The sequence below is a fragment of the Pristis pectinata genome, chromosome 7 (genome assembly GCF_009764475.1).
Source record: "Pristis pectinata isolate sPriPec2 chromosome 7, sPriPec2.1.pri, whole genome shotgun sequence".
NCBI classification, from domain to species: Eukaryota; Metazoa; Chordata; class Chondrichthyes; order Rhinopristiformes; family Pristidae; genus Pristis; species Pristis pectinata.
Window position 1 is genome coordinate 69,563,673 of NC_067411.1, and position 27,992 is coordinate 69,591,664.

Here is a 27,992-nt window from a genome sequence, read left to right on the forward strand (position 1 = left end):
CATTGCAGAGCATCACTTCCCACACTTTGACAATCTAACTAGCTTTAAGGTGGAATTTGACCAGCTTGCTGCTCATTCTTCTGTTCTGTTTCTCTCCGCACAGTCACTGCTGACATCGAATACTTCCAGAATTTTGTTTTGTTTTGCATATTTTCCAGCATCTGCAGTGTTTTGTTTTTGTATCTATTCCACTGTCTGTTCTGTGGCTCCAGATATTTGGAAATATAAATACTTCGAACTCCTCTGTTATCCTTATCCACTCTTTTAGTTATTTCTTCCAAAGAACCCAATAAAGGTTAGTCAAGCATGACCTGCTCGTCTGGATCTCATGCTGACATTTTTAAAAATATTTTCAGTTTCCAGCTGTTTTTCTGTAAGGTTTTTAATTAAGTGTTCCATAACGTTTCCTTTTTGTTAATATATCTATAGTTCTTTGTACTTTTTCGTCTTTTTATAGGACTTACATTGATTGTTCTTCAGTTCTCTGACACTATCTGTTTTCTAATGAATTCTGATACATATGTAGCAATGCCCATTGCTAACTCTTCCTAACTTTCACTAGTTCCAGGCATATGTGTTAATTTGTAATAATGTATATACAGTATAATTTAGTAAGACTATGCTGATATGGCACAAATCATTCAGCAACTCGCAATGATTCACACTTCTTGGGGTACCTCATCAACATAATTTGTTGTCAGACAATTTAAACATTAATTACGGCATGTGAATTAACTCGCCATAATTTTGACAGTAAATCTGAGTGAACACTTGTTATAAAACAGACTTATCGAAAACATCTGTTTATGCCTAATGGATTTGTAACAACCTTTTTATCTGCATTCCTCAACCAAAATCAATCTGTCTGTCATGTCACACAACAACCTTTGAACTTGGTATTCCTTTACTTTCATTTTCCTTTGACCTCTTTCCTGTTTATGTTAAAAGGAACATTCTGAGGCTGTATTCCTGTTGCTTGCACTCCAACTATGTGCATAAGGAGAAAGTTATGAGTTTCACATAAGTAGTGAATTATGCATGGACTTCGACTTCTGTAGCTAACACAACACACACACACACACACACACACACCACACACACACACACACACACACACAACACACACACACACACACAAATATTTAAGCAAGAATCCAACAGGAAGTCTTTGCTACCTGCAAGTTCCACGTCTGTTGAACATATTCCCTGATGAGATGGTCTTTCAGGTCTTCAAATGGTCCAATTTTTGGTTCAATTCCACTTGGCCGATTACATGGTTTTTTTAGAAGACAGACAAGGCCATCAGTCACTTCAGTATGGTACTCACAAACATCCACAGGATTTTTGTGGGACTTTCCTCCAGCTATGAGATAATTTCCACTTAATTCTTTTTCTATTGTATAGTGGTGGCACTTATTACCATATGCCACAGATAAGGCAAAGCCCCCGAGGTAGTTGCGACTCTGGCGTAACAGATAGAGGCCATCAGCCATTCCAGCCTGCTTCAGGAAGCTCTCCGCTTCATCTCGTGTGATGCTGCCATAGAAGTAGGGTAGATGATTTACTCTCTCCACCATTTTCTTTGTTGAAATTTATATCTGGCACAAGTGATACTTTGGCCTTCTGAACTCCTGGACTAGCCTTGAAAGAAGGATAAGAACAGGTTGTTACCATTATAATGTCCATTGTCTACTTAAAAACACAAGCATTAAACCTTTGAATTGCAATGATCCACATTTCTTAACAAATATTTTATATAAGAATAGAGAAATAATGAAAGCACATATATAATGGATGTTTTGTTCACAGTATTTTCTTCATGATGTATAGCACTTTATATATCATTAGTTGGAATGTTCCAAAATCTAATTTACTATAACTTTGCAACCTGCTAACTGGTTGTATGATTACTTGGTGTAGAAGAATAAAACTAATAGCACTTACTTAACAGACTGCCATTGAAATTCATGCATTGAGCCCAATTTTCAGGTACTTATTTAAATGATCTTAAAAATCAATATCTGTTGTCATTTTAACCAAGTTCAAAAAATCATTCTATATGTCGTTATTTGAATCTTTTACCACCTCACACATCTGTTACTATAATCAGCTGAGTTCCCACTTTTATTGGTAATTTAACTAGGTAGGTCTGAGCAGAAACTAGCTCATGATTACAATCCTTTCCCCAATGGATTATGTTGAGTATTAAACCTTGCTCCACTGTTATGTGCATGGGGGGACATATTGTGCTTTTAGCATACAAACATGCTTTCATTTAGTAAAATTAATTAAGGTACTTCAATTTAAATTATTTGGTAATTCAAATTGGACACTCATTCAAATTCATCCAAGTTTGATTTTATTCAGTCTCAAACCATCTTCATGTCAACAGGAGAATTCTACATGAAGCTAAAGGACCTAATGTACATTGCTTCTACTGAGTATGCAAGTGATATTGGGGGATGAGAACACTGCAGTTAGCTCAAAGAAGCAAACTTCTTTTGTGTTTTAGTTTACCCAGTAAAACATGAGATTGTTGGACCTTTCAATGTGTGGTTAACCTATATACTCAGGAGCAATTCAGTGCATATGTGCCCAGCGAGTTTTCCACTAGCAAAAGTGAATAATGACCTCCTGCTAATGGTGGAACTAACAGAACCAAAGTTGGCAGACCACAGAGATCTTGGAGGATTGTCTAAAGACCTGTCAGAGCACCTTGGATGACACTGCTGGACTAGGAAAGCTTGCTCCTACTTTTATTTGTGAAGTCAACCTGCTACCTGATTTTACCAGGAGAAAAATCATGTTGAGAAATTAGAAGCTGAAGGAGCACTTACACCATTGCAAACATGTCCACTATCAATGCAAGCATTAGGTGATGAGACACATATACAATTTGTACACCAAGGTGGGAGTTAGTTAATGACTATACATCATGCAGCTACTTTGTTCTAAGATAACGAGAGAAAATGGCTTTGACAGGATATAACCGTAGCAAGATTTCTGAGTTGCGATTACATTTTGAGGGTGCACCCTGATATACAGATAGAATACTAGAATTGTGGTTGAAGCAGCACTGTGGCTGAGAGGCAGTGGCTGCTAGACTCTCTGCCTCATAGCAGCAGAGACCTGGGTTCAATCCTGAGCTCAAGTGCTGACTGTGTGGTGTTTTGCACATTCTCCCTGTGACTGAGTGCATTTCCTCTGGGTGTTCCAGTTCCCCCCCCCCCACCGCCACATCACAAAGACATGCGAATTGGTAGGTTTATTGGCCCGGTAAATTGTCCCTGGTGTCTAGGCGGGTGGTAGAATCTGGGAAGAATTTGATGAGAATGTGGGAAGAATAGAAAATGGGATGAACGTGGGATTAGTGTAAAAGGGCGGTTGTTTGCCAGTGTGGACTCAATGGGCTGAAGGGCTTGTCTCCATGCTGTGTCTCTCCGTGTCTTCCTATCTAGCCTTGACATAACATCTGTTCATCTACTGAGATGAGCAGCTCAATAGCCTGTCACTTGGGATGTGCAAAGTGGAGTTTTGTAACATAAGATCCCAATTAAAGTTTTGAGGTAATTTGCGCAGAGTGTGGGTCTGTATAGGCATGTACTAGCATTGTGCAACCTAACCAAGAGACTTCTCAGAAATGGCAAATGTTTCTTACTAGCGTTTTCTGGTTGTGGGACCATGAATACTCCTTCAAGAGCTATAAAAAACACTTTGGCCTGATGTCAGCCTGTGAGAGCCAGTCCTTTCACCCTACTCTCACCTCCCCCCTCCCCCCCACCCAACCCCCCAATATCCCTGCACCCTACCCTGCAATGGATTGTTTGGTTCCTTCTCAGCCAACCAACTTCCAACTTTTCCCAATTGCCTTGGACCACCCAGAGCGTACCATCTGTCTGTAAAGTCTGTGCTTCCCAGTATGATTCTTCAGTTAAAGTTGCTCCCAATAAGCTCTAATCTTGTGTTATGTTTTAAGCATTAATATGCTGTACATGTAGAAAAACCATTTTGCAGCTAGCAATCTTTGGACCATCATGAGAAACATACTGCAACTACCTACTCCTTACCATTTCGTTGCCTGGCTCCGTTAAATATAATGTCTTCATCTCCATCTGGCCCCAGGTCCTTTAGGCACTGACTATAAATTTGAGTTTGCTGTTATGAATAGTGTTCTGCAGCAGACAATAAAGATTAAAAGTCCCACCACATCACCTGCACATGGAATCAGTTTGGCACAATGCTGGGTTTTCTTTTAATCCATATATATCTGCCATCACCCTCTCAGCCTTGGTAAAATTGCTGAGTTTCCAGGGTTATAAAGGCTATAAAATCCTGAAATATATCGGATCTGTGCACCTTTCAATGCCTCAATTACTTTGATATGGACATTTCAGCCACAACATCCACATTGGGTATTTCTCTGCCAATTGAGTATTTGCTGATTATCCTTTTCAATCGATAAAGTTTCACTACACAGTATTCATTATTTCATGATATTACTTTTTGATGTAAGTAAAGCATTATATCCCAGTTCCCTGTTTATGTAACAAAACAGATTTATTCCTTACTGCTTACTTCATAAACTCTAAGTTTTGATCAGTAATACAGAGTTACTTATAAATTATTGACCATCCTGTAGGTATATCTAACTCAGTCAAGATGACAGCTAATTTTCAATCCCAGTACAATCAATGAGCCAATTATTTAAGTCACTTTTACTTCTATTTGGAACACACATACCCCATAAATATTCACACCTCAGATATCACAGTTTAATATTAGTTGTGTTCATAAGTAGTGCAGCACGTGGGTTATGGAAAAAAATATATTTTGGACACTAGTATAATAGCTTTTAAATTGTTGCATCAGAAATTTCACCTGTGCAACACCCAACTATTAAGGAACTGCATAACACAGACACAAACCCAAATAGAATTCTAAATCTAATGGAACATAGACAGTCAGATTGGAATGATGCAGTATCTGTTCACACTCTGTTCCACTCCTTCACTTTGCTATTACAATGTAGAATTTTCTTTTCTGTATTGTTGTTATCTGAGACAATGCTACTTATACTTAAGATTGAAATGTAGAATTGTTTAGCATTTGTACACCAGATGAATTAAGCATCAGCACACTAATAAAAACTGAAAGGTGCATCCATCCCATTAGACTTTCTTCACATGAAAAACTGGTGATTGTATGCACACATCAACACAATGAATGGGCCAGGCTCCACCAGCATTGAGCACCAGGAGTCACCCGGGCACCCCCCACTTGATTAAATGAACTTAAAGCAGATGACTTTGACCAGACTTATACCAATAACATGCAGTGGATTAGACAGGAGCTAGACCTCAGTCAAAAATAGCTTGCTTCTTCTACAGATTAAGAAAGGAGATTTTAGTATTTTTATTGCCTTCATAACATGTCCTCTCTCATCAAACACCACAAATGTGTTGCATCACGGATAAAAATAAAAGCTATAACAGCGTAGAGGTTTTCAAAATGGACAGAACTGAACTTCCAATTACAGCTCTTCATCAAACTAACAAAGCAACAGAATGTGTCATATCTGATCTAAATTATATTTGTCTCGTTATATCATATCAATTATAAAAAGATGAATTAAAAAGATAAAACAATCAAGCAGCACCTGTAAAGGATATGAGTTACATTGGCAGTAAGCATTTTCACACTCTCAAAGGACTGTTTAAAAAACATATTTTGAATGGAAGAGATTGACTAAAGTAAGAGGTGTAGAATTCCTGGGCCTGAAAATCCACTAACAGTTCAATAGAGAATGTTGTGCTGCATTGTTGACTCGGTGCCAGTGAACTGCTTTAAATTTTCTGCTTCAGCACACTTGAATAATTGCATTCTGCCAATGCAGCATTACCTTTGTTTTTCTATTCTCAAAACTATTACTTTTTGAACTAGCTGGGCTGATTTACAAAAGCCATGCAAACTATTTAGAAGTCATCAGCTTTGGACTAAAAGTAGCTCTTGCAATTTTTCTGTCATGTTCTGCAAGTGGTTAGATACTGCCATTGCAGTTTCATGGGCCAACAGTACTACAGAGTTTCCAGGGTTACAAAGCAATGTGGAGTCTGTGTTGCAAACTGGACACACAGTCATGCATAGTCGAGCAAGAGGTGAGAGACTGGCTCCAGCAAGTAGTGTATGTCCATTTAAAAATATTCCTCTTGAACTTGATTTCTAATAATTAGTGTCAGTGGTCTACAAGCTCACATGCTTAGCTTCATTAACATTGCATTCTGTGGCAATATGGAAGCTGACAGTGCAGCCCAATTTTGGCAATCCTAAGGACACTGGTGTGTATCACAGGAAGTGTAAATCATATATTTTCAGAACCAGCCTGTAAATAACACAGCAGCTGGGAATTAGTCAGCATGAACCTATAATAACTATTCTGTGAAAACTAATCTGTGCTATTTTCAGAACATGTATGGTTTCAGTCTAAAAGTGCCAACTGGGATTAGTTAAATGATGTTGTGATAATGTGAAAGGTGAAGGGCATGCTGGACAGGTCGCTCTGAAAATACTGAGAATATTCAGGGCATTCTCCAGGTAAGATCTATTTTTACTTCTGAGAGCACCACTGAATTAATGACGGCTGATTTACTTTTATAAAAATAGTTCATTCTCTGCCACTTTTTCACTCTATGTCTAAGTGACATATGAATTGACAGTCCTGTAGATTTTTTTCCACTAATCAAGAACCAGGGGATTTGCAAACTATTCTTAGCATACTACTTAGTGTTACGTTCCTTTTCAGATTATTTCTATGCAGTTGCTAATTTACTTATTATTAATATTGTTTTAAATAGCACAGAGAGAATTTTAATGGAACACTTCGACGGAGCACCACAAATAATTTAAAAACCAAGATTTAATTTATTGCAGCTAATCAGTGACTCCTGAAATTTACAATATATCAAATGCAAAATTACTTGCAAATATAGGCTTACTTTAAAGAACAATCCAAGAGAGGAACAAAGAGTCACACAGTTACTGGAGAATACAACAGAGTCAATTCTAACCTGCTGAAAAGTTGGTATTAATAGAAGTGATGGTCTCAAGGTAAGGGTGATGGACTCAGTTTGAGATTCAGCCTGGTGCAGGACTCAGAGGCCCACATTCAGGTGACCGAAGTGTGTGCTTACTTCAGGAAACAGGCATCTTTTCATATGCAAAATATGACACACATACAAGCCTGAATTGGTTAAAGCATGTGCTGTGCAAATCCGACTACAAGTCAGTGGAACTAGGACATGATATACCCAATGAAGGCTCATGAGAACAAGTGAGCTCTCGAAAGGTACCGCAGGTTTGTCGACCTTGATGCATCACTCCACACTCACTTTGCTCTCTTTCTCCCATCCTGCTTCCACCTTGGGTTGAGCCATGACTGCTGCCCATTTCCTTCACAGTTTAACTTCCTGTGGCACTAAACAGGTGAGTAGTCTCAGCATGAGCAATTAGAATTTGCAGGATTCAAATGAGGTCTCAGAATTGTGGTTGTTCCTTTATAACCAAAGCAGCCAGCTGATCAATGCACTGCATGGGTTAACTGCTAAAAATACAAAATATGCATTTACAAGCCTTCATTCAGTCCAAGTTATTTCAACTAAATCAGGTGGAACCCCCCTCCCTCAAATTTTTTACCCATTTGTTCATGTCAAGAAATAGAATAATTTCCTGTTCTATATAAAAAAAAGCACTTGCAGGCTTTTTCATTCTGCTAACGTATTTTTAGGGGCTACAAGCAACTAAACTCTTTTCTTTCCATTATCCTCATTAAGTGCGGATGATTGTTATATTGTTATCCTGGTCTAATACGGGACCCTGTCGTCAGTTGCTGATGATAGAAACCAGGCAGTTTTGAAGATCAGCTGTGGACCTGCAATAATCGATCCACGCAGCATTTCTAAAAATGCATGAGATTGCTCAAGCCCAGGCAGTTTGAAAATGTTTCGATTCTTTTAGACCTAGTTGGACTCTCAATTTCATAATTCAGCTAGAGGTAAAATCCACCCCAGAATTTAAAAATAATTGATGCATTGTAATGCTTTTGTTGTGATTGTTGCTTCATACTTGGGTGCTTTTTCACACTAATTTAAGCAGAGGTACAAAATGCCCAATACTGCATAACTTGACACTCCATGTCTTCGTAATGGAGAGTCTGCATCACATTACTGTAAGGAACTTCTCATATCTCTTTATTTTCAAGAAGAATGATGTCAACAAACTTTGCGGCTCAAAGTCATAAAGCACTTCCAAATTCAAATACTACACGTATGCAAAACAAGGCAATGTTTTCCTAAGCCAGGGAGGTGCTCTGGCCCACTAATGACCCCAACTGCGGAAGTGGAACATAGGGAATAGAAGCAGTGGTAGGCCATATGGCCCCTCAAGCCCAATTTACCAGTCAATAGGTCATGGTTGGCCCTGTAACTCAGGTTCAATTTGTGCGTTGCTCCCCATCCCCTCTGATTTCCTTAATGTTTGAAAATCTACTGATCTCACCTTTGAAGAATTCCAAAGATTTGTAATCCGATGCTTTAAGTAATCTTAAAGCAGGCATGGTAGTGTAGCGGTAAGCATAACACTATTACAGCTCCAGTGACCCAGGTTCAATTCCGGCTGCTGTCTGTAAGGAGTTTGTACTTACATTCTCCCTGTGTCTGCATGGGTTTCCTCCGGGTGCTCCGGTTTCCTCCCACATTCCAAAGACATATGGGTTAGGAAGTTGTGGGCATGCTATGTTGGCGCCAGAAGTGTGGCAACACTTGCCGGCTGCCCCGAGAAATCGCTACGCAAAGATGCATTTCACTGTGTGTTTCGATGTACATGTGACTAATAAAGATATCTTATCTCTCCTTATCTCAGTCGTAAGTGTTCAACATCTTATCCCATCCAGTTGGAAGAAACATCTCCTCACAATTTATAAGTATTGAACTTCACCATAATCTGTAAACTCATGGCCCAGCATACATGACCAGTACCATCAGGCAATTCAACAAGATCTATGAGGATGTGTCAGGAGCACACAAAATATATCTACGGATAGATTGGCTACCACCTAGGACTGTCTCTACATGCACATTAAACAGTGGAAGTAATAAACTACAGCAATCCCACAGCCAACGGATTAGATAAAGCTCTGTAGCCCTGTCACATCCAGCCCTTAATGAGGTGGTTGATTATTCCCAGAATGTGAGTGCAAATCACAAGGGTGAACCATTGGTCACCACCTTCACTGAGAACTTTCAAGTGGATCATTTATCTCAGCCTGCTTCTCAGATCCTAAGGAGCCAGTCTTCAGTCAATTTGGTTCAGTCCAGTGAACGCTGTGGACACAGCAAAGGCAATGGCTTGGACAAGGTCCCATCTGCAATGCTGAATAGTTATGTTCCACATCCCCACCTTTAAGTGGCAACAAAGGAGATTTTCTTGTCATTTTTTTGTCATCAAAAAGCAGGATAATTCCAATCCCAACCTGTATCACCTCATCATTCTACCCTCAATCAACAAAGTAACAGAAGCGGTGTGAACAGTGTCCTAAGTGACATTAATCACCAGGTACGTGGTACAGGGTAAGATGGTATCAGTTGCTGGAGATCAATCATTTTATCCTCAGAACATCACTGGAGGACTTGGTCATTCAGCGTCCTGCACCCAGCCATCTTAAGCTGCACCATTAACGCATTTCCTTCCATTGCAAGGTTAGAGGTAGTGATGATCATTGAGGATTGCAGTGTTTAGTTCCATTCTTAACACCTCAGATAATGAAGCAGTCCATGCCTGCAAGCAGCAAGACCTGGACAACATTCGAACACAACTTACGTCACGTAAGCGCCAGGGTAAAGACCATCTCCAAAAAGAGAAAATCTAACCATCATCCCCTGAGATTCAATGGCAATACATTTGTCAGGTTGTGGGGGAAGATACATTAGGGACATTTAAGAGACTCTTAGACATATGAATGATAGAGAAATGGAGGGCTATGTGGGAGGAAAGGGTTAGATAGATCTTAGAGCAGGATAAAATGTTGGCACAACATTGTGGGCCGAAGGGCCTGTACTGTCCTGTAATGTTCTCTGTTCTAAGTCCCCCAAAATCAACATTTTTGGGTCACATTGATCAGAAACTTAAGCAAATATACAATATAAAAATTGATTCCACACAGCAAGGTCAAAAGCTGGGAATTCTGTGCTGAAGAATGCACTCCCGATTCCCTACAGATTTTCCAGCATCTACAAAGTGCTGGAATACTTTCCCTTGACTGGCTGAGTGCAGCTCCAACAACACTCCAGAATCTCCACCCCACCTTGGGCCAAGCAGCCTGCTTGATTGATACTCATCTGCCATCCTAAGTATTCACTCCCTCCACTATTTCCACACCATGGTATTTACCATCTCCAGGACTCAGGATTACATGCCAAGGGATGCAATGAAGTCTGGTGCAGCAATTGCAAAGGCTCACTTGAAATGGCTACAGTTTAAGGGCCTTTTGCTATGCACCCTGAGGACCTGGAACCTGCAAAATATAACCCACAGGAAAAAAATTACATCATAGTGAAGGGACTGTGTGGAAGGAGGCACCCTAATGTGTCAGATACCATACACAATGAATATATAATGTGAACAACCACAAAGGAATATATTGTATAATATATTGTAAATTTTATGAATAATATATATTTTGGGGGAAAAAGTGCAGGGCTTATATCACTGATTATGCTGAGAATATGCCCATTGAGAAAGCAGCAAGCACAATTAAGGCCTCTTTCTCTTAAAGAGAAAACATAAATGGCCTATGCAGCCATCATCTCGTCCTTCAACATGCAAGTGAGAGTGGAGTTTCCAGGAATAGGGTATGGCCGGGCAATGCCACAGCAAAGGATTCTGTAGGATCATCTTCAGCAGAAGGAATTTTGGGACCACTTCAATCCTATGAAAGACCAAAAATCCAGACAGCCAGCATGCTTACTCCACAGGATGGGATTAAAAAGATACAGTAAATATACTAACACAAAGCAGAAGTAATTATTGACTGTAAAATTGTTTTCAAATAGCACAGAATAGGAAATACATTGGTTGAACACTCTTTGTTCCTGAATGTTTTTTTTTGTAATAGTGCAAAATAAAGGAGGAGCACATCAACGGATACACACAGCTGTAGCTGAAGTAATGCAGAATGTTGGGGTGGTATTTTGGGTCTTTTAGGTGAAATCATGTAAGCAAGAGAATTGATTATAGGGTGACTCAGTTGCTCACCTGGAACTAATGTAAAATTGGGATGTCATCCAAGTTGCAAATTCGTGATTTTCAATCCTGGGCCTCAGTGCACTGATGTGTCAATGCATGGAGGAACCTGGGTGTGTGCAATAGTGTCGCATGTCTGAACACTCATTCTGAAATTTTCAAGCACGTATGCGTGGCCGACGCAGAAGCAGGTTTTCACAGAACTAGGGATGTCTGCTCTAGTGTACATAAAGAGGACCTGTCAGAGTTCATTACAAACTGTGTGAACCTCATTTAGATGGATCCTTTTAAGCTAATGAATTACTTGGCTCTTCAGGCTCCTGACCACCATCAACCTCACACTCTGCTGCCACCTGAGCAACCCTCCTGACTAAACTCACAACCCTTCTCTCTACCCAACACCACCTCCCACCAAGAACCCCCCCCCCCCCACCCCAACCATTGTTTGCATTCTCCAGTACAACAACCCTCCAACCCGATCTGTACATCAACTAATGGGTCCCAATTTCTAATCCACTCCCTCAGTCCCAGGCTCTCTGCTTCTCAAATCCTGGCTCTGGCCTCTACCATGACCTTTCACGGTTTGCTTTGTGTTCTTCAAACTGGCAGAGCACATGAAGGAAAGCCTTGAATGTGTGAGAGCTGTTCAGCCATGCAAGATGCTTGGGTCCTCATGTGCAATTCAATTTTCAGCAGTGGGCTCTCAAACAATACGGTTCTGGACTTGCCATGAACATACAAAGCAATGCACCTCTAAACATGCCAACTAATATTTAGTCATAGATTTACACTGCAGTTTAGCAGACATTTCTGTCGGTATTACACATTCTGCTTTTTTCCAAAAAAACAAAGAACACTTACAAGGGAGTGGGTGATGAATCCACATGATTTCCTGTACTGTGGTTTCTGTATGGTCAGAACTATCAAGTCCAGATGCCTGATCTATTTAAACCTTCTGGCTTGTCAATGGCCATTCTGAGTTCAGCTACAGGATAAGAAGAGTTGCTAATATCATGCTCAGTAACTGAAAAATGTGCTTTGTTTTCTTTCTTGCTGTCTCACATCCTATTGATGCTGACATCCTATAAAGGCAGCCACATTGCTAATATCTACCTCCTACCTTATCTTATTCTTCAGATGTGACAACTTGGGTCAGAACTTCTGTGCTAAGAATTGGAATATGGGGTAGAATATAAAGGACTGAGATGAGAACAGATTTCCTCATTCAAAGGATGGTGAACCTATGGAATTCTCTACTACAATGTCAGTGCTGTCATCTTTACAAGCCAGCCTACAACGCTATCTCACACACACAGACACACTCTCTTCTGCTACAGCAGTTGCCTCACTTTGTCCCTTTTGCAGGACAAAGTGACCTACCTCAGATGATGGCATTGAAGGTGGTTGGTGGGGTGGTAAACATCACAAGGTCTTCTCCTTCAATTACCCTTTTCCTCAATCAACCCAAGACTGTACTAGCACAACAGGGAATTTCATCATCAGTGTCTGCCTTTGTTGTATCAAAACTTCATACCTGGCACAAAACACATAACCTACTGGACAGCAATGATCTCTGCTCCCCCATATGCTTCTAAGGCCAAAGCAGGCACCTCAAGTCACTGGAAAGGTATCACCAGTGTTGTCTCCACGAAATCCTCCAAATTCACTGAAAGTTAATTGAACTAATGTCAGTGTCCTCTCCCAGGCCAACAGCCCCAGGATTGAGGTCCTAATTAATCCCAGTTGGTGACATTGGGCAAGTCACATCATTCTCAAACCTGAAACCAGACTCCAGAAACAGACACTCCATTTCAAACTCTGTCATGGGAGGAGCTTACCAGGTGGGCAGAGAAAAAGATTCAAGGACATGCTCAAAGCTTCCTTGAAGAAATGCAACATCCACACAGAATCCTGTAACTCTCTGGTTCATGATCACTCAAGGTGGAGATAGAGCATTTGGGATGGTACTCAAAATGTTGAGTCCATGTATTGGGAGCACACAGAACCCTTGAGTAAGCAGCGGAAGGAGCAAATCACCTCATAAACTATCCAGCTACCCCATCAACCATCTCCTCCCCCAATCTGTGGAAGAGTCTGCAGTTCCCACATTAGTCACCTCAGAACCCACAAAATCTAAGTGGAAGCAAGTCATCCTTAATCCCAAGGGACTGCTTAAAATGAAGAGGAGGAAGAAATAATATATTCCCTTCTAGTCTCAAAATCTAGGCGGGGAGGAGCATTTGCTGACCAACCTGTGCATGGGTGTAATGGAGCCCTTCACTGGAGCAGGATGGGTGAAGGTATGCTTGTAATCTTCTCTTTCAGATGCCTCCATTTCTCAATGGATTGTTTGTTCTGCCATACATATCTTTTATTAGCTTCCTCCCCTCACCACAACCAAGTTATTTTGCCTTTCAATTGAAAATTGCAAGAAATTCCACCTAACTATCAAATATTGGCATGCCTTTTGAGGGAATGACATCAGCTGTGCAATATCTCCTCCACTGGATTGCAGAGCCATCTGATGGATCAGCAAAGGAACATCAAATGTCTAATGGAGGAAGATTCATGGGTCCCTTTTCAGTTCAACAGCATTTGTGCTCCCACCAATGGCATTCCAAAAGTGCACAGCCAGCTGGTTCAGACTACTGTCACTCATCCGGCCGCTGCCTGTAAGGAGTTTGTACGTTCTCCCTGTGACTGCATGGGTTTCCGCTGGGTGCTCCGGTTTCCTCCCACATTACACTGCACTTTCTCTGTAGCTGTGACACTTTACTCTGTACTGTTATTGTTTTTACCTGTACTACCTCAATGCACTCTATACTAACTCAATGTAATTGCACTGTATAATGAATTAACCTGTATGATCAGTATGCAAGACAAGTTTTTCATTGTACCTCGGTACAAGTGACCATAATAAACCATACTAATACCAATACATTCCAAAGATGTACAGGTTAGGAACTTGTGGGCATGCTATGTTGGCGCCAGAAGCGTGGTAACACCAGAACACTCTACGCAAAGATGCATTTCACTGTGTTTCGATGTACATGTGACTAATAAACATATCTTATCTCATGCCAGGTTCACCAGCCAGGCCACCAATGCCCAGTTACTACCTCTCAACCATCACAGTAATCTGTTGCCTTCTCTATACCACGTGAGTAGTCTATCACCAATGTGTCTGCATCCACTGGGAAATCAGTGTTTTAAGATTATTCTGTATAGAGTGGCTATTTCATTCACCTTTTCTTTAAAACAGAATGGATATGGATGATGCTGGAGATGCGCATGGGTCTTGTGCCTTCACTTAGTCTGACCAAACTAGTGCAGCCACTGAAACATCTCCAGCTCCCCATTAATGCTTTGCTGCAGGGTTCAGGTGGCAATGATGTGTCAGCAGCACTTCCCTCCATTCTGTTATCATTACCCTTTTTGTTGCCTTTTTCCCCAGCAAGCCAACTTGGAAAGAAGTCACTGGAAAACAAATTGCAGAGATGGACAGGCATATGATCATTGTAAAGTGCACAAGCCTTGAACTCTTGCCATTTTGTTTTGCTAAACATTGTCTTCAAGCTTTCTAAATTCCAAGCTTCTGCTAGAAGGGTAATGAAGGAATCCATGAATGCAGAATGCACAACACGATAATTAGACACTGTATTCATCATTTGCTCACTCCACCACCAATGCACAGTAGCAGCAGTTTGTACCATCTACAGGATGCACTGCAGAAACTCACCAAGATTCCTTCCAAACCGACGACCTCTACCAACTAGAAGGACAAGGGCAGCAACACCACCACCTGGAAGTTACCCACCAGGCCACACACCATCCTGACTTAGAAATATATTGCCATTCCTTCACCACTGTTGAGTCAAAATCCTGGAACTCCAACCCTAATGAGCATAGTGGGTATACCCACATCTCAAGGACTGCAGCAATTCTAAAGGATTTTCATGACCACCTTTTCAAGGGAAACTAGGGATGGGCAATTAAACATTGGCTCAGCCTGCAAAACCCACATCCCTTGAATGAATATATATTTTCTTTAAAAATTCCCTTATTTAAAGGCCATTCTTTCATCCGGGCCATATTGGTGAGGTGAGATTATTGTGATTATCTTCAAATCAATGTGATGTTGCCGATTGGTGGTGCTCGGGAGGTAACATTAGTTGATTTGCGTCATCTGTCATGTAGGCATAAGGACTTCACAAAAGAAGGAAATCTCATAGCCATAACAACTGTGTTACCTCAAGTGCTTTTTCTGACATCTCATGTATCCAAGCAACAAATGGCTCCTGTTTTAAAGCGCTTAAAGGTCACAGACTTTCCTTGTAATGGTACTCAAAATGGTACCCAAAGCATTTCAAATCTGTATGATCTGAACTAAGGGCAATCTTTGCTTTAATTTTCACAAGTAGTAGTGTGCTGGATGCCAGTAAATTGTAGGTATGATTGACATTCTGCTTGGAATATCAGTCAGCATCAAAATGATATTATTTTGCCAAAGCTCTTTTCAGGGCTACCTGAATAAAACTGTTTTAGAAAGTAGCAAAAGTAACTCATCAAGAAGTTAGAAAATGACTATAAATAAGAACTGTGAAAACAGACAGTTGAAACTTCTACAAGCATATGGAAAAGACAGCATCAAAATGAACAAGGATCCCGGAGGAAAAAGCAAGGGAAATTATACTAAGAAAGAAAATTGCTACAGTCATTAAACAAATGTTTTGTACTAATCCACAACAGAACATACAATAAGAATATCACAAAATTGAGAGGAATCAAGGCTCTAATGTGAATGTGTAAATTAGTGAATTTAAAGAAACAGGCAAAATTAATGTGCCTAAAATTAAACATTATAATCAGCAACATTTTCTCTTAAAAAGAATGAACAGAAAGACTAGTAATTAATTTAGACTTGAATGATATCAAAGTGCCTGCAGGCAATCCACTATAATTATCCTTTTAGATGCAGGCTGTACTGTAAAGTTACCATATTTTATTCACTCTTGCTGTTAAAAAGTAACATAAAGAATGGAGAAGGAGGGAATTATTCTGTACAAAGCAGCTATTTCATTCACCTTTTCATTAAAACTGAATGGATATAGGTGTTAGGGATGTGTATGCACCTTGTGCCTTCACTTAATTTGACCAAAGTGGTGCAGCCATTGAAATGTTTCCAGCTCTCCATCACCACTTGCAACAGGGTTGAGGTCACATCAATAACGTCAGCAGCACTTCCTTCTCTTCTGATATCATAACTCTTTTCAGGAACTTTCCACCTGTATTTCAAATTTCTTGCTCACCCTGACACTCCTGGTTCTGTCACTCCATGGATGTATTTGAGACACTATTGACCACAACAGACCTTTGATACTGGTCCAATTCTGCTATCCATCTCTTAGTATGGTCTTGATCTGTCCATGCCTTCTTAGCACTTAGATTGTCCAATGGATCTTTAAGTGGAATTAGCATTTTAATTGGGGCAGCTGAGTCCAATTTACCATCAAACAGTGAAATACTGTGCAGTTAATTAGGAGCTCCCTGGGAAAAAAAATCAGTCAGCTGCTGGTGGAGGCACTTAAATGAGTTAAAGTACTATCCTGCCTTGATTTTTACAGTTGCATGAAAACTGGCTGTCGTGGGGGGTTAGTTTCCCCATTAATATAGAGGCTTGTGTAAGGTACTGCAGGCTGCCTGATGAAACTTCACCCCAGCTAATAGTCAACCCCTTTTTGAGAGAGCAGAAAACGTAACAAAATGAACTAGGCATAAATTTACATGTCTTACGCATATTTCTGAAAGTAACTAAGGCAAGCCTAATCAACTCCTCACAACAGAATGGTACCTCTGACAACTAAATTACAAAAGTTACAAAACAAAAAAAAAGACAAAATAGTTACTACTCATTTTGTTTCAAAAGCCAGCTTCCACTTTCTTGTATGTTCTATTAAACAACTGAATTCTATAATTGAAACAAAAAGATTAATCAACAGTTTCACTTCTCTATTGGCTTAAGTTTTTATAATTGCAACATTTGCATAAATTATAACATCACACATGAGGTTAGCACTTCATAGGTGTTGTGACATAGCTGAGGATTCTATAGGAAACAACTCCAGTCTTTTACAGTCTTGCATTATCAATCAATGTATCTTCTTTCCTGTCTACACATGACACTACCCTGAAAGATTTTCTTATTAAAGTTAAAGGAATGGTTGTGTTCATTACAAAACCTTCAGTGGAATATAACTCATTGCACCATGACATCTAAGCTAAACATAGATATGGTGGTGTGAAGAGTAAAATCAATGATGAAATGTATTCAATCCAAAAAGTAATTTTGATTTTGTTCAACATACTGATGCTGCTTAGTCATTGCAGAAACTACTATTTTGTCCTCACTTGAAAATCAGTAATTTTTGGTTTTAGCCATCTGCATGCTTTTACTTGTGTGATGTTTCTTACTTCTTAACGTGGCAGCCCTCCTTATCTCAGTGTGTGTCCAAAAATGCAACTCCTCAAAATCTACAGCCACGGACCTGTCAAAGTTAGTGGCCTACACCAATGTTCCATTGATATAGCATTTCAAACTTTGCCAAAACATCACAAGCCTTATTCAGCAAGCACTGGCTAAATTCCTTTAGCTTACATACTTGACAACCATGCCACCAGAGGCATATCTAACAAGCCCAGTACTGAAATATTAATATAAAGGCAGAGATTCTGGAAATCATCAGAATTTTACAGTGATCCAGTAGCTTTGTGTCACCACTACTGTGACCTGGTAATTCCACATAACTTTTTGACTGAATTTAAATTCTTGAGCTGCCTTAGTACAATTTGAATTCACATCTCTGGATTGTTTGTATCAGTCCAGTAATCCAGTAAATTAATCACTATACCACCATTAGTATCATCATACACACGATGAGTCCTGTTACAGATAGGTTTTTACTGAACGCTATTTAAGGCTGAGAGAAACTCCACTCCAAAGTGTTCCCTGAATAATTCAGCTCAACACGAAGTACCACTGCATCCAAATATCAGCCTTGATTCCAGATATTTTGTGGAACTCCTGCTGCTAAAAATATAGGGAGAATGCATCAGTACGGCCACAGATTTTCAGTCATTGAGTTAATGGTATTTTTAGCTGTGTAAAAGTAGAAAGGGATACTCAGGCACAAAGATTGACAGTAAATGAAGATCTTTATAATTATTTTTACCTCCATAAAAATAAGAACTTGAAACTAAAAGAAGATGTCTCCAGGACAAGTGACTTCAAGATTGTCACCAATGGAGCATGCTACCAGTAACTACCCCATTCTGTAACTCATCCCTTGAGCTGCACCCATCAGACCAGAGGGAGATTTCTCAAGGTGAAATAAATGTTGAGACACAGGAGACTGCAGATTTGGGGATATGGAGCAAAAGATAAACTGGTGGAAGAACTCAGTGGTCAAGTAGAATCACTGGAGGCAAAGGGATGGTCAAGTTCCTGCATCAGCACTGAGGGTGTAGAGGTAAGATAGCCTGTATATAGAAGTGAGATGGAGGGGTGAGAGAGGCTGGAAGGTGATAAGTGGAACCAGACAGGGGGAGGGATGAAGGGCAGATGGAATCAGGTGGGAGAAGGGATAGGAAAGGTAAACCAAGGGTGAAGAAACCCAGGTAGACAAGATCGCCTCTCATCCTCCTTGCTGCAAGAACAAGCCCAACCTCACCTGGCAAATCTCTCATGGCTGGAACGAGACTGGAAAATACTTTCTGCACCCCTCCCCTTGATTCCACCCTGCATCCCCACCTCCCACCAAGCCCTTCACATTCTTCCTAAAATATAATGGCCGAAATTAGACACAATACTCTGGTACCTAAACACTACTTATTTATGTTTCAAAGTGACTTTGCTGCTTTTGTATTCTATACCTTCTGATGAATGATATTCAACCTGAAATGTTGGTTTTATTTCTCTTTCCATTGATACTGTGCATTTCCAGCATTTTCTGTTTTGATTTCAGATCTCGACCATCTGCAGGTTTTTGATTTTTAATGCAGATTTTTAATTTTATTGGTTGCATTCCTCATCCGTGACTGGATATGCAAGAATCCAGTAATAACAATTCAATCACCCATCCGGCAGAATTCAATACCCTGAACAATCAGGGTGGGTTTTGTACAAATATCCAGCTGATGGCGTGACTCTATTTCAAACGGTTTCATCCACACTGATTTGCAATATTTGAATCTTAAATTTTCATCTGCTACTAAGTCCAAACACAAACCATGGTTCGTACAGTTTGGGAGGCACCATTTACACCACTCAATCACTGTATCATTATTATTTGCTGGAAGCAGATATGGATATCATATTTTCTTCAGGGTTTAGGGTTGGAGCTTCTAAATCTTTGTTAATTTCATCTCCTTGCTGATGGAATAGCCCACCAAAGTTTCCTTGGTGTGGAATATGCTGCTTTTTTTACCCTTGACACTTCCAGCTTTCCTCTTTCAAAGGTACCACTGCCTATTTTCAGCAGCTGTCCCATTCCTTTTACCACTCTCCTTAGCAGTGAGATACCTATGAGCACTTTGATTCTACGTACTTGGTTGACTGGCTCATGCAAGTATGGTTTCACCACCAAAATCAACAGAGCTTCTCACTGAAGTTAGTAGACAGTAGAGCAGTGGCCCCGTGGCCAATTTGCTTCAATAAGAAAACTGACCCCTATATGTCCCATATACACAGTATCAGGAAATGAAACACATCCTGATTTCTTTCATCAGAGTTACATTGCATTAAAAATATAAATAAACTGAGTTCTACACAAAGGAAAGTTGTGCATTGATTTATTAATTGCAAAAAACAACTTAAGCTCTAGGCCCTACAAAAAATAACAAGAAGAACTTTCTACTAGGTTTAATGAGGACATGAAGAAGAAACTTGCAAAATTAATTGCAGAAAGCATCAGATGGTGAAAAAAGAACTAGAGATTCCAAATACAAAAAAAATGTTTATTAGTGATGTAAATAGAACACAATTAATGTTAAAGTAACTTCATTTGATATAAAGTGTTTTGGGGCAATCTGAAATAGATATGAAATGTTTTGCATAAATAACAACAAATCTTCCTTCTAAATTCTTCCTGGCATTTGCATCAGAGAATTGCAGAAATGTGCCCCTGCTTTAATCATCACATGGTGAAAGTGTATGACAAAGATGTAGTCATTGGAAAACTAAACCAGTTGAAGCCAAACAATAATCAGCAAAATATTACATGTCAGAAAGGAAAATATGAAGTAAACATCTCATTGCTAACTTTAAGAAAGGATTTAAAAAGTACTTGGGGAAGAATTCTTGCACTCTGAAGTTGATTGATATCTGGAACATGCTGTCTGAGAGGATGGTGGAACTCTCACTACATTGAAGAAGTATTCTGAAAAGCACTTGAAACACCATGGCATACAAGGCTGGAAAATAGAACTAGAATAGATAGTAATTGATGGTCAGCATGGACCTGGTGGGCAAAGGGCCTGCTTTCCTGCTGTATGACTCCATGACTCTACCTTCCCTCAAGCTTCTCCAGCAGTATTTTTTATCTCGTCACATTATATTAACATCACTTCAGTCACTGATTACACATTGTGTGCAACAATTTGTTTCGCCAAGGTAGCTCATAAAAGAATGCTTTAATTAATGAGTGAGAATTGGATCCATAATTATACAATTTAGATTCAGAATGCACATTCATACTGAGTTACCAGCTGAAAATAAATCCACATTATATCAGAGTGCAGACTTTATCAGCATAAATATATTGCTTTATGTCAGCATACTGAATCAGTGATTTCAAAATTAAAAATCTGGAAAGATATAAATTTTACATCTACTTTTATTCCTACTATATGTTTTATCCTGGATACTTGTCTGCCCATAAACGATTTATGTGGAAAGAGATAATTATGCGAAATAAAGTATGCCATTATAGTATTCAGAAAGCTCTTGGGATTTACAGATTATTGAAAACTCACTTGTGCATAGCTGTTTATTCTCCATTTATCTAATGCTCCAACATGAGTTATTAATTCATTTAAATTAATTCCCACAGTAAAGTATTCCTATGATCAAATGTAATTATTAATCTTGATCAATTTTAATTGGTAAACAGTAGGTAATGAAACTTACTTTTCACAAGTAGACAACATTTTCTGATTTTATCTGCCACCCACTTGTTAGAGTTCTGTGGAGAACATTTTTGGAGCATCTCAGAGGAATATCCAGAGATCACTGGCCCATACTATAACACTAATCACAGGACAGGCTTACTCAGGGAGGCCGTAAGGACAGATAAAAGGAGACATGGAAAACGCATTATTGTGTGTTTTTTTTCAATATGTTCACAGACGTGTGTTGAAGTAAAGGAGAGAAGCTTATATTTGACTTGCCTATGCTCCAGGTAAAGACTGGCACCCAGAATGAAGTCTATTTACTGCATTTTCTCCCATTTCACTCCTAAGTCCTTGACTGCTTTATTGCCACCCAAATTCGTATCTAATTTTCTGAAAGCTCTTTGTCCGAATCCCTTTAATCGTGTTCCTGCCTCTGTTAAAGCATGAATCACCCCATTTCAGAGCAATAAATAATGTTTTTTATGTTTCCAGTTGGGCAGCACTGCACATGACTGCCTCCATTTGTATTATCCTATTGTTGCAAAGAAATTACTTGTAATGAATTATTTTCCATACCTATGCTGACATCACTGGTATCCCCGAGGAATTCACCCTTGGCTCTCTCCTATTTCTCATCCACATGCCGTCCCTTGGCAGAAATTTCTTCCAGCTAAATATTTAGAAGACTGAAGTCATTGTTTTCAGTCCCTTCAAAACATCCAGTCCCTACCCACAGATTCCATCCCCCTGCTTGGCAAATCTCAAACTGAACCAGACTATTTGCAACACAGGGAGGCTACGTGGTCCCAAGATGAGCAAGTGCCATACATTTGCACCATAAGTGAGGCCACCCACTCTTACCTCTGCAATGGCAGCTGAGACTGTGCCTGCTATGGCTAAGATGCTCTGAAGCCCTCAGCTGTGCACTTGTTAACATTAGTCTTGCTATTCTGATACACCACTAGCCAGCTGCACTTATACTACCCTTCATAAGCTTGAGATCATGTAAATTTCCATTGTGGTTCCATTGTGGTTCTGGGGATTCATGTAATGAGCATAAAGTACACTATTTCTGCCAGTGGCTGAGTTTTCTGGGAGACTTCAAGGATTTGTTCTATGGATACTTGGGCTGATCATCTCTCATGGTGGGCTGGTGAGGGGAATGATTACTCAAAACTTGTAGGATCAATCCAGCAGCCAAAGTCTTTAGTCTGCTTGATATGGAAAGATAGTGGCTGCACATTTCATGTAAAAAACAGGGTTTTGGTTTATGAAAGGATTAAGGAAGAAAACATTCGAAAGAATGGATCAATGTTGCTAGAGACATCTGACAGCTTAAATTGCCATTTATGCTGATTCTGAAACAAGGAGAAAGTACTTCTCTGGCTGTTCACAGATAAGGAAACATATTTTCTGAATACTTCTTCAGTTAGAAGCCAACAAACATAGGTGGTTTTATGTTATATATTAACATATTCATAGCTTTTTTTTTAACTCTACCCGAGTTACTTTCAGCCACAAATTGCAACTGGAGTTCTGAATATTTATCACAACTCAGGAAGCAAAGTACAAAGCTTCAAATTGGACTGTTTAGAATTATGGAATCAAACAATTTACAGTGCAAAAAAGTAGTCATTTAGGCCATTGGACCCATGGCAGTGATATCTCAACTAGTTGGAGCTAGGAGCTATCATGTCGTAAGAACTTCATCCTTTCTCTTTATTTTGCCATCTTAATAATTATGCAATTCCTTTATCTATGATATTATGGTCTCTTCTCTTCAACTACAAGCAAGTAGGCCATATTAGTGCTGGGGTAAAAATCTGAGTGAAAGATTTTTGTACGATTTCACTCAATAATTTTAATAGCAATAATTTAATAGCCCACTTTTCCAACTACACCAACTGAGAAATCCGTCTTTTAATGTTTACATTCTCAGGAACTTTCCTAATTTTGGAATCATACAGGTTCCCTTTAGCATAAAAACATATGGGAAGGAAGCACAATCGTGCCACAAGGTCCCTAGAACCTGCTCTGGCGTTCAGTAAGATCATTTCTGAACTTTTTTTTAAATCAACTCCAGTTTCCTGCTGGATCCCAACACCCCTTGATTTATTTGCCTAAAGATCGATTGACTTTTATCTCAAATATACTTATCAGCTGAGCATCACAAGCTTCTGGACTAGAGAATTCTGAAGATTTACAAAACTCTGAGGGAAAAAGTTTCTCCTCATCTCAGCCCTAATGTATACAGACTATGACCCCAATATACAGAGACCATGACCCATACTTCTACAATCACCAACAAAGGAAAGCAGGTCACCAACATTTATCCTGCAATCCCTCTAAATAAGTTTCAACAAGAACAATTTTTATTCTTCAAAGCTTCAGAGACCAGATGCTCATTCTACTCAATTTCAGTTCAAATTTGATTTTCCAATTCCGGATTGCTCTGACATCAAAACTGTAAGGCTTGGTTGTTGTCATTCTGCTTCAATAGAAGTTTTAAGTTAACATCGGATCTTTTCTCGATTATAGCTTGCAAATTCTGGGATTGCCTCCAAACAACAGGCTGAGCTGCTGTGTCACTTTTCTTGCTCAGCTGCTTAACCATTGCAGTAACTATGATCGATTTGCATTCCCATTTGCTACTACGTATGGTGCTTCTGGTTGGCCAATCAGTTGAACTGATCATTTGCTTCAGTCAGTGGATCTCAGCTAGAATCAACCCATTCCTGGGACAATGTACGTCTCTTGTACCACATGAATCATATTAAATGTCACTGCTGCTTGCATTTTCCTGCCACATGACTGACCCTGCACACTTCCTGGAACTTCATTCCCATAGCAGTTTCCTCCGCTGTCTTTCTTTTGATAGTCAACCCTTCAAGTCAGAATCAGGTTGATTAATGACGTGAAATTTATTGTTTCGTGGCAACAGCGCTGTACAAAGACATAAAATTACAATAAATTACAAAATAAATAAATAATGAAAAATAAAAGGATTAACGAGGTAGTAGTGTTTCATGGGTTCCCTGGGACTTCATTTGCAGCCGCACTAAATTATTTATATCATTCATTAAACAGTCCATATCAACTCCACCCCACCCACATCAACTTTATACAGTCCTAGAACACCCGACTTTAACTTTGGAGTCCTTCCTATTGACTTTTCTCCTATTCCTCTTCACCTCCAAGTTACAGTGATAGTCTAATAATTTGTACTTAATCTGGCCCACATGACTTTCAGTTTTCTTCACACCCTTTCAAGGGTTTTATTGGTTGTTCCTGATGACGAAAACATATCACTTCTACTTCCCCCTTTTTTTTGCCACTTCTCTCCTCTTTATCCCATACTTTCTTTTCTCTAGAGTTTTGTTCAAGTTAATATGTTTAAAAAATGATTCTGGCATACAAGGAAGTAAAATATAAATGATTATGACCAACACATGACAGGTTAGGTTGTGAAATTGGATTGCAGTGTGGGGAATTTATGGACAGCCCACTTCAGACCACAGTTACAAGTGTTAGGAAATATACAATCATAAGAAATTGGAACTGGAACTGGTTTATTATTGTTACTTGTACTGAGGTACAGTGAAAAAATTTGTCTTGCATACCGTTCATGACAGACCAATTCATTACACAATGCATTGAGGTAGTACAAGGTAAAACAATACAGAATGCAGGGTAAAGTGTCACAGCTACAGAGAAAGTGCAGTGCAGATAGAACAATAAGGTGCAAGGGCCATAACAAAGTAGAATGTGAGGTCAAGAGCCCATCTTATTGTACTAGGGGACTGTTCAATAGTCTTATAACAGCGGGATAGAAGCCGTCCTTGAGCCTGGTGGTACGTGCTTTCAGGGTTTTGCATCTTCTGCCTGATGGGAGAGGGGAAGAAGGAGAGAATGTCCTGGATGAGTAGGGTCTTTGATTATGCTGGCTTCTTTACGAGGCAGTGAGAAGTATAGATAGAGTCCATAGAGGGGAGGCTGGTTTCCTGGGAGGTGTTGAAACAGCTCTCTGCAGTTTTCTTGCGGTCCCGGGCAGAGCCAGTTGCCATACCAAGCCGTGATGCATCCAGATAGGATGCTTTCTCTGGTGCATCGATAAAAGTTGGTGAGTGTCAAAGGGGACATGCCAAAAATTTCTTTAGCCTCCTGAGGAAGTAGAGGCACTGATGCACTTTCTTGGCCATGACATCTACATGGTTGGACCAGGACAAGGCTTTGGTAATGTTCACAGTCCAAGGAACTTGAAGCTCTTAACCCTCTCGACCTCAGCACCGTTGATGTAGACTAGGTGCATGTGGCATCACCCTCCTTCCTGAAGTCAATGACCAGATCTTTTGTTTTGCTGACACTAAGGGAAAGGTTGTTGTCATGACACCATGTCACTAAGCTCTCTATCTCCTTCCTGTACCCCGACTCATTGTTATTTGAGATACGGCCTACTACGGTGGGTATTGGTGATACATTTTCCCAAACTACCAAAGAATCTACGGTTCAAAACGATTTAATTGGCTTTAGAAACATGGTGAAAAGTGCTATATAAATGCACTTCTTTCTTCCAGTGAGTCAAGATTAATTTGTTTTCACACAACTGGCATCAGACTCAACATCTAAAATAGGCACATGTAATGACTATAGTGTCTTTATTTTTAGGACATGGTAGTGCAATAGTCAGTGGTTATATTGTGAATTATTGCTTTGGTTACCAGAGGGCTGGGTTATTAATCCAGGGAATGTGAACTCAAAGGCAGTTTAAAATTTTACATAAGGTTTAAAATCTGGAATTAAAATACTGATATCCATAAAAATGAAGCCTAATGTCCTTTAAAAGAAAATTGATGCTATTAATTTTTTGCCATTAACTCTTGACCTCACAATCTACCTCGTTATGGCCTTGCACCTTATTGTGTACCTGTACTGCACTTTCTCTGTAACTGTAACACTTTATTTTTCAGTCTGCTGCTGTTTTCCCTTGTACGACCTCAATGCACTGATGTGATGAAATGATCTGCATGGATGGCATGCAAAACAAATATTTTCACTGTACCTTGGTACATGTGACAATAATAAAACAATTTACCAATTTTACCATTATATGACTGTTCTCAAACCAATTCAGTTAACCCTTAACTGGAGTCTGAAATGCCCTTGAAAGACACTCAGTTGTATAAAACCACCAGCAGGGTTTGAGAAGCTGGCCCACCAGACCCACTTTGGACAATGACTGTAGATCTTGCCAGTGACCCAGATCCTGAAAATAAATGAAAATAATGTACAATGAGATTTCCTCAAAATTCCCAAATTCATTCTAACTGATGCTGATCAGCGTACAGGCTTGTCCACAAATCAGTTTGCTCTTCATGAAAACTAGATCCCTTTGCTGAATCACATTTGCTAATAGGTCCCTGAAGACAAAACACAAAGTCTTTGAAATGGATGCATCTGTACAGAACATTAAAAACTATTGAGGATGCCTCTTCAAAATACTCTTGTCAAGTTTCCTTCTGCGTAAGGTCAGCAGAAACATAATCACCTAGGCTTTACATCCACAAAGCTAAATGAGTTATTCAAACATTAAGTAAACAAATTCAGATAAAGTTCATTTTTATGCAGTAAGGAATAATTCTGTTTTTATTGGATGCTTTCTACCCCAGTAGACACATAAAAGTTCAAAAGGTGTTTAAAAAATAAACATGCAGAAGTTAAGGTGGCACAGCCGGCGCAGCTAGTAAAAGCTGTTGCTACCCAGTTCCAGTGACATGGGTTCAATCCTGACCTGGGATGCAGTCTGTGTGCAGTTTGCATGTTCTCCCTGTGACCACATGGGTTTCCTCCAGGTATTCTGGTCACCCTCCCATATCTCTGAAAGTTGCAGGCTGGTGGGTTAATTGGTCACTAGTGTGTAGGTGAATGGTAGAATCTGGGAGGTGGGGGAGAGAAGCGTTAATGGGAACTTTAAGTCATGAAGTGGATTAGGGGTAGAATTAGTGTAAAAATAGTTGCTTGATTGTCAGCATGGACTTTGATGGGCTGAAGGGTCTATTTCGTTGCTGTATCTCTGCAATTCTGAATCTAAAGATGGTTCCATTGGCAAGAAGGACAGAGGAAGGTTTTCCACATTCTATTTAAAGTGTATCAGATAGTGATAACATAGCAGGCAACGATCTTCAGAGGTAATCAGGGACGGTCCATGTTCAGTGTGGACTGCCATCATCTACTCCCTAATTGTCAGCATGTCTGGAGTCTCCCACTGCCTGAACTTGCTGACCAAGCTCCACCAGTAATTTCCCAGCTGTGCTCTGACATTGGACTCCATGTAGAGCTTGCAACTCCCAGCAGTTAGTGCAGCGGAGATGCCAGGTTAGGCTGGTGCCAAAAACAGCAAGGCCATTCATTTCAATGGGGGGAGGTGACATAGTTGTAAGACAAGGTTGAGTTAAAATGATTAATCATTTTAATTAGCAATGTTTTCTTTAATGTTTTTAATTGTTTAAAAGTGTTGAAGATGACTGAATTTTAAC

At 39.7% G+C, this 27,992-nt stretch overlaps 1 protein-coding gene across 3 annotated transcripts in view; it reads right to left on the reverse strand.

Annotated features, from left to right (window-relative positions):
* Positions 1-27,992, reverse strand: part of syk (spleen tyrosine kinase) — a 112,892-nt gene that overhangs the window by 65,699 nt on the left and 19,201 nt on the right. For all 3 annotated transcript variants that reach the window (XM_052019904.1, XM_052019902.1, XM_052019903.1), the window contains exon 2: positions 1,176-1,641. In XM_052019904.1, coding sequence (XP_051875864.1) covers positions 1,176-1,577 — 402 coding nt within the window. In that variant the 5' untranslated portion in view covers positions 1,578-1,641. The remainder of the gene's footprint in view (positions 1-1,175; positions 1,642-27,992) is intronic.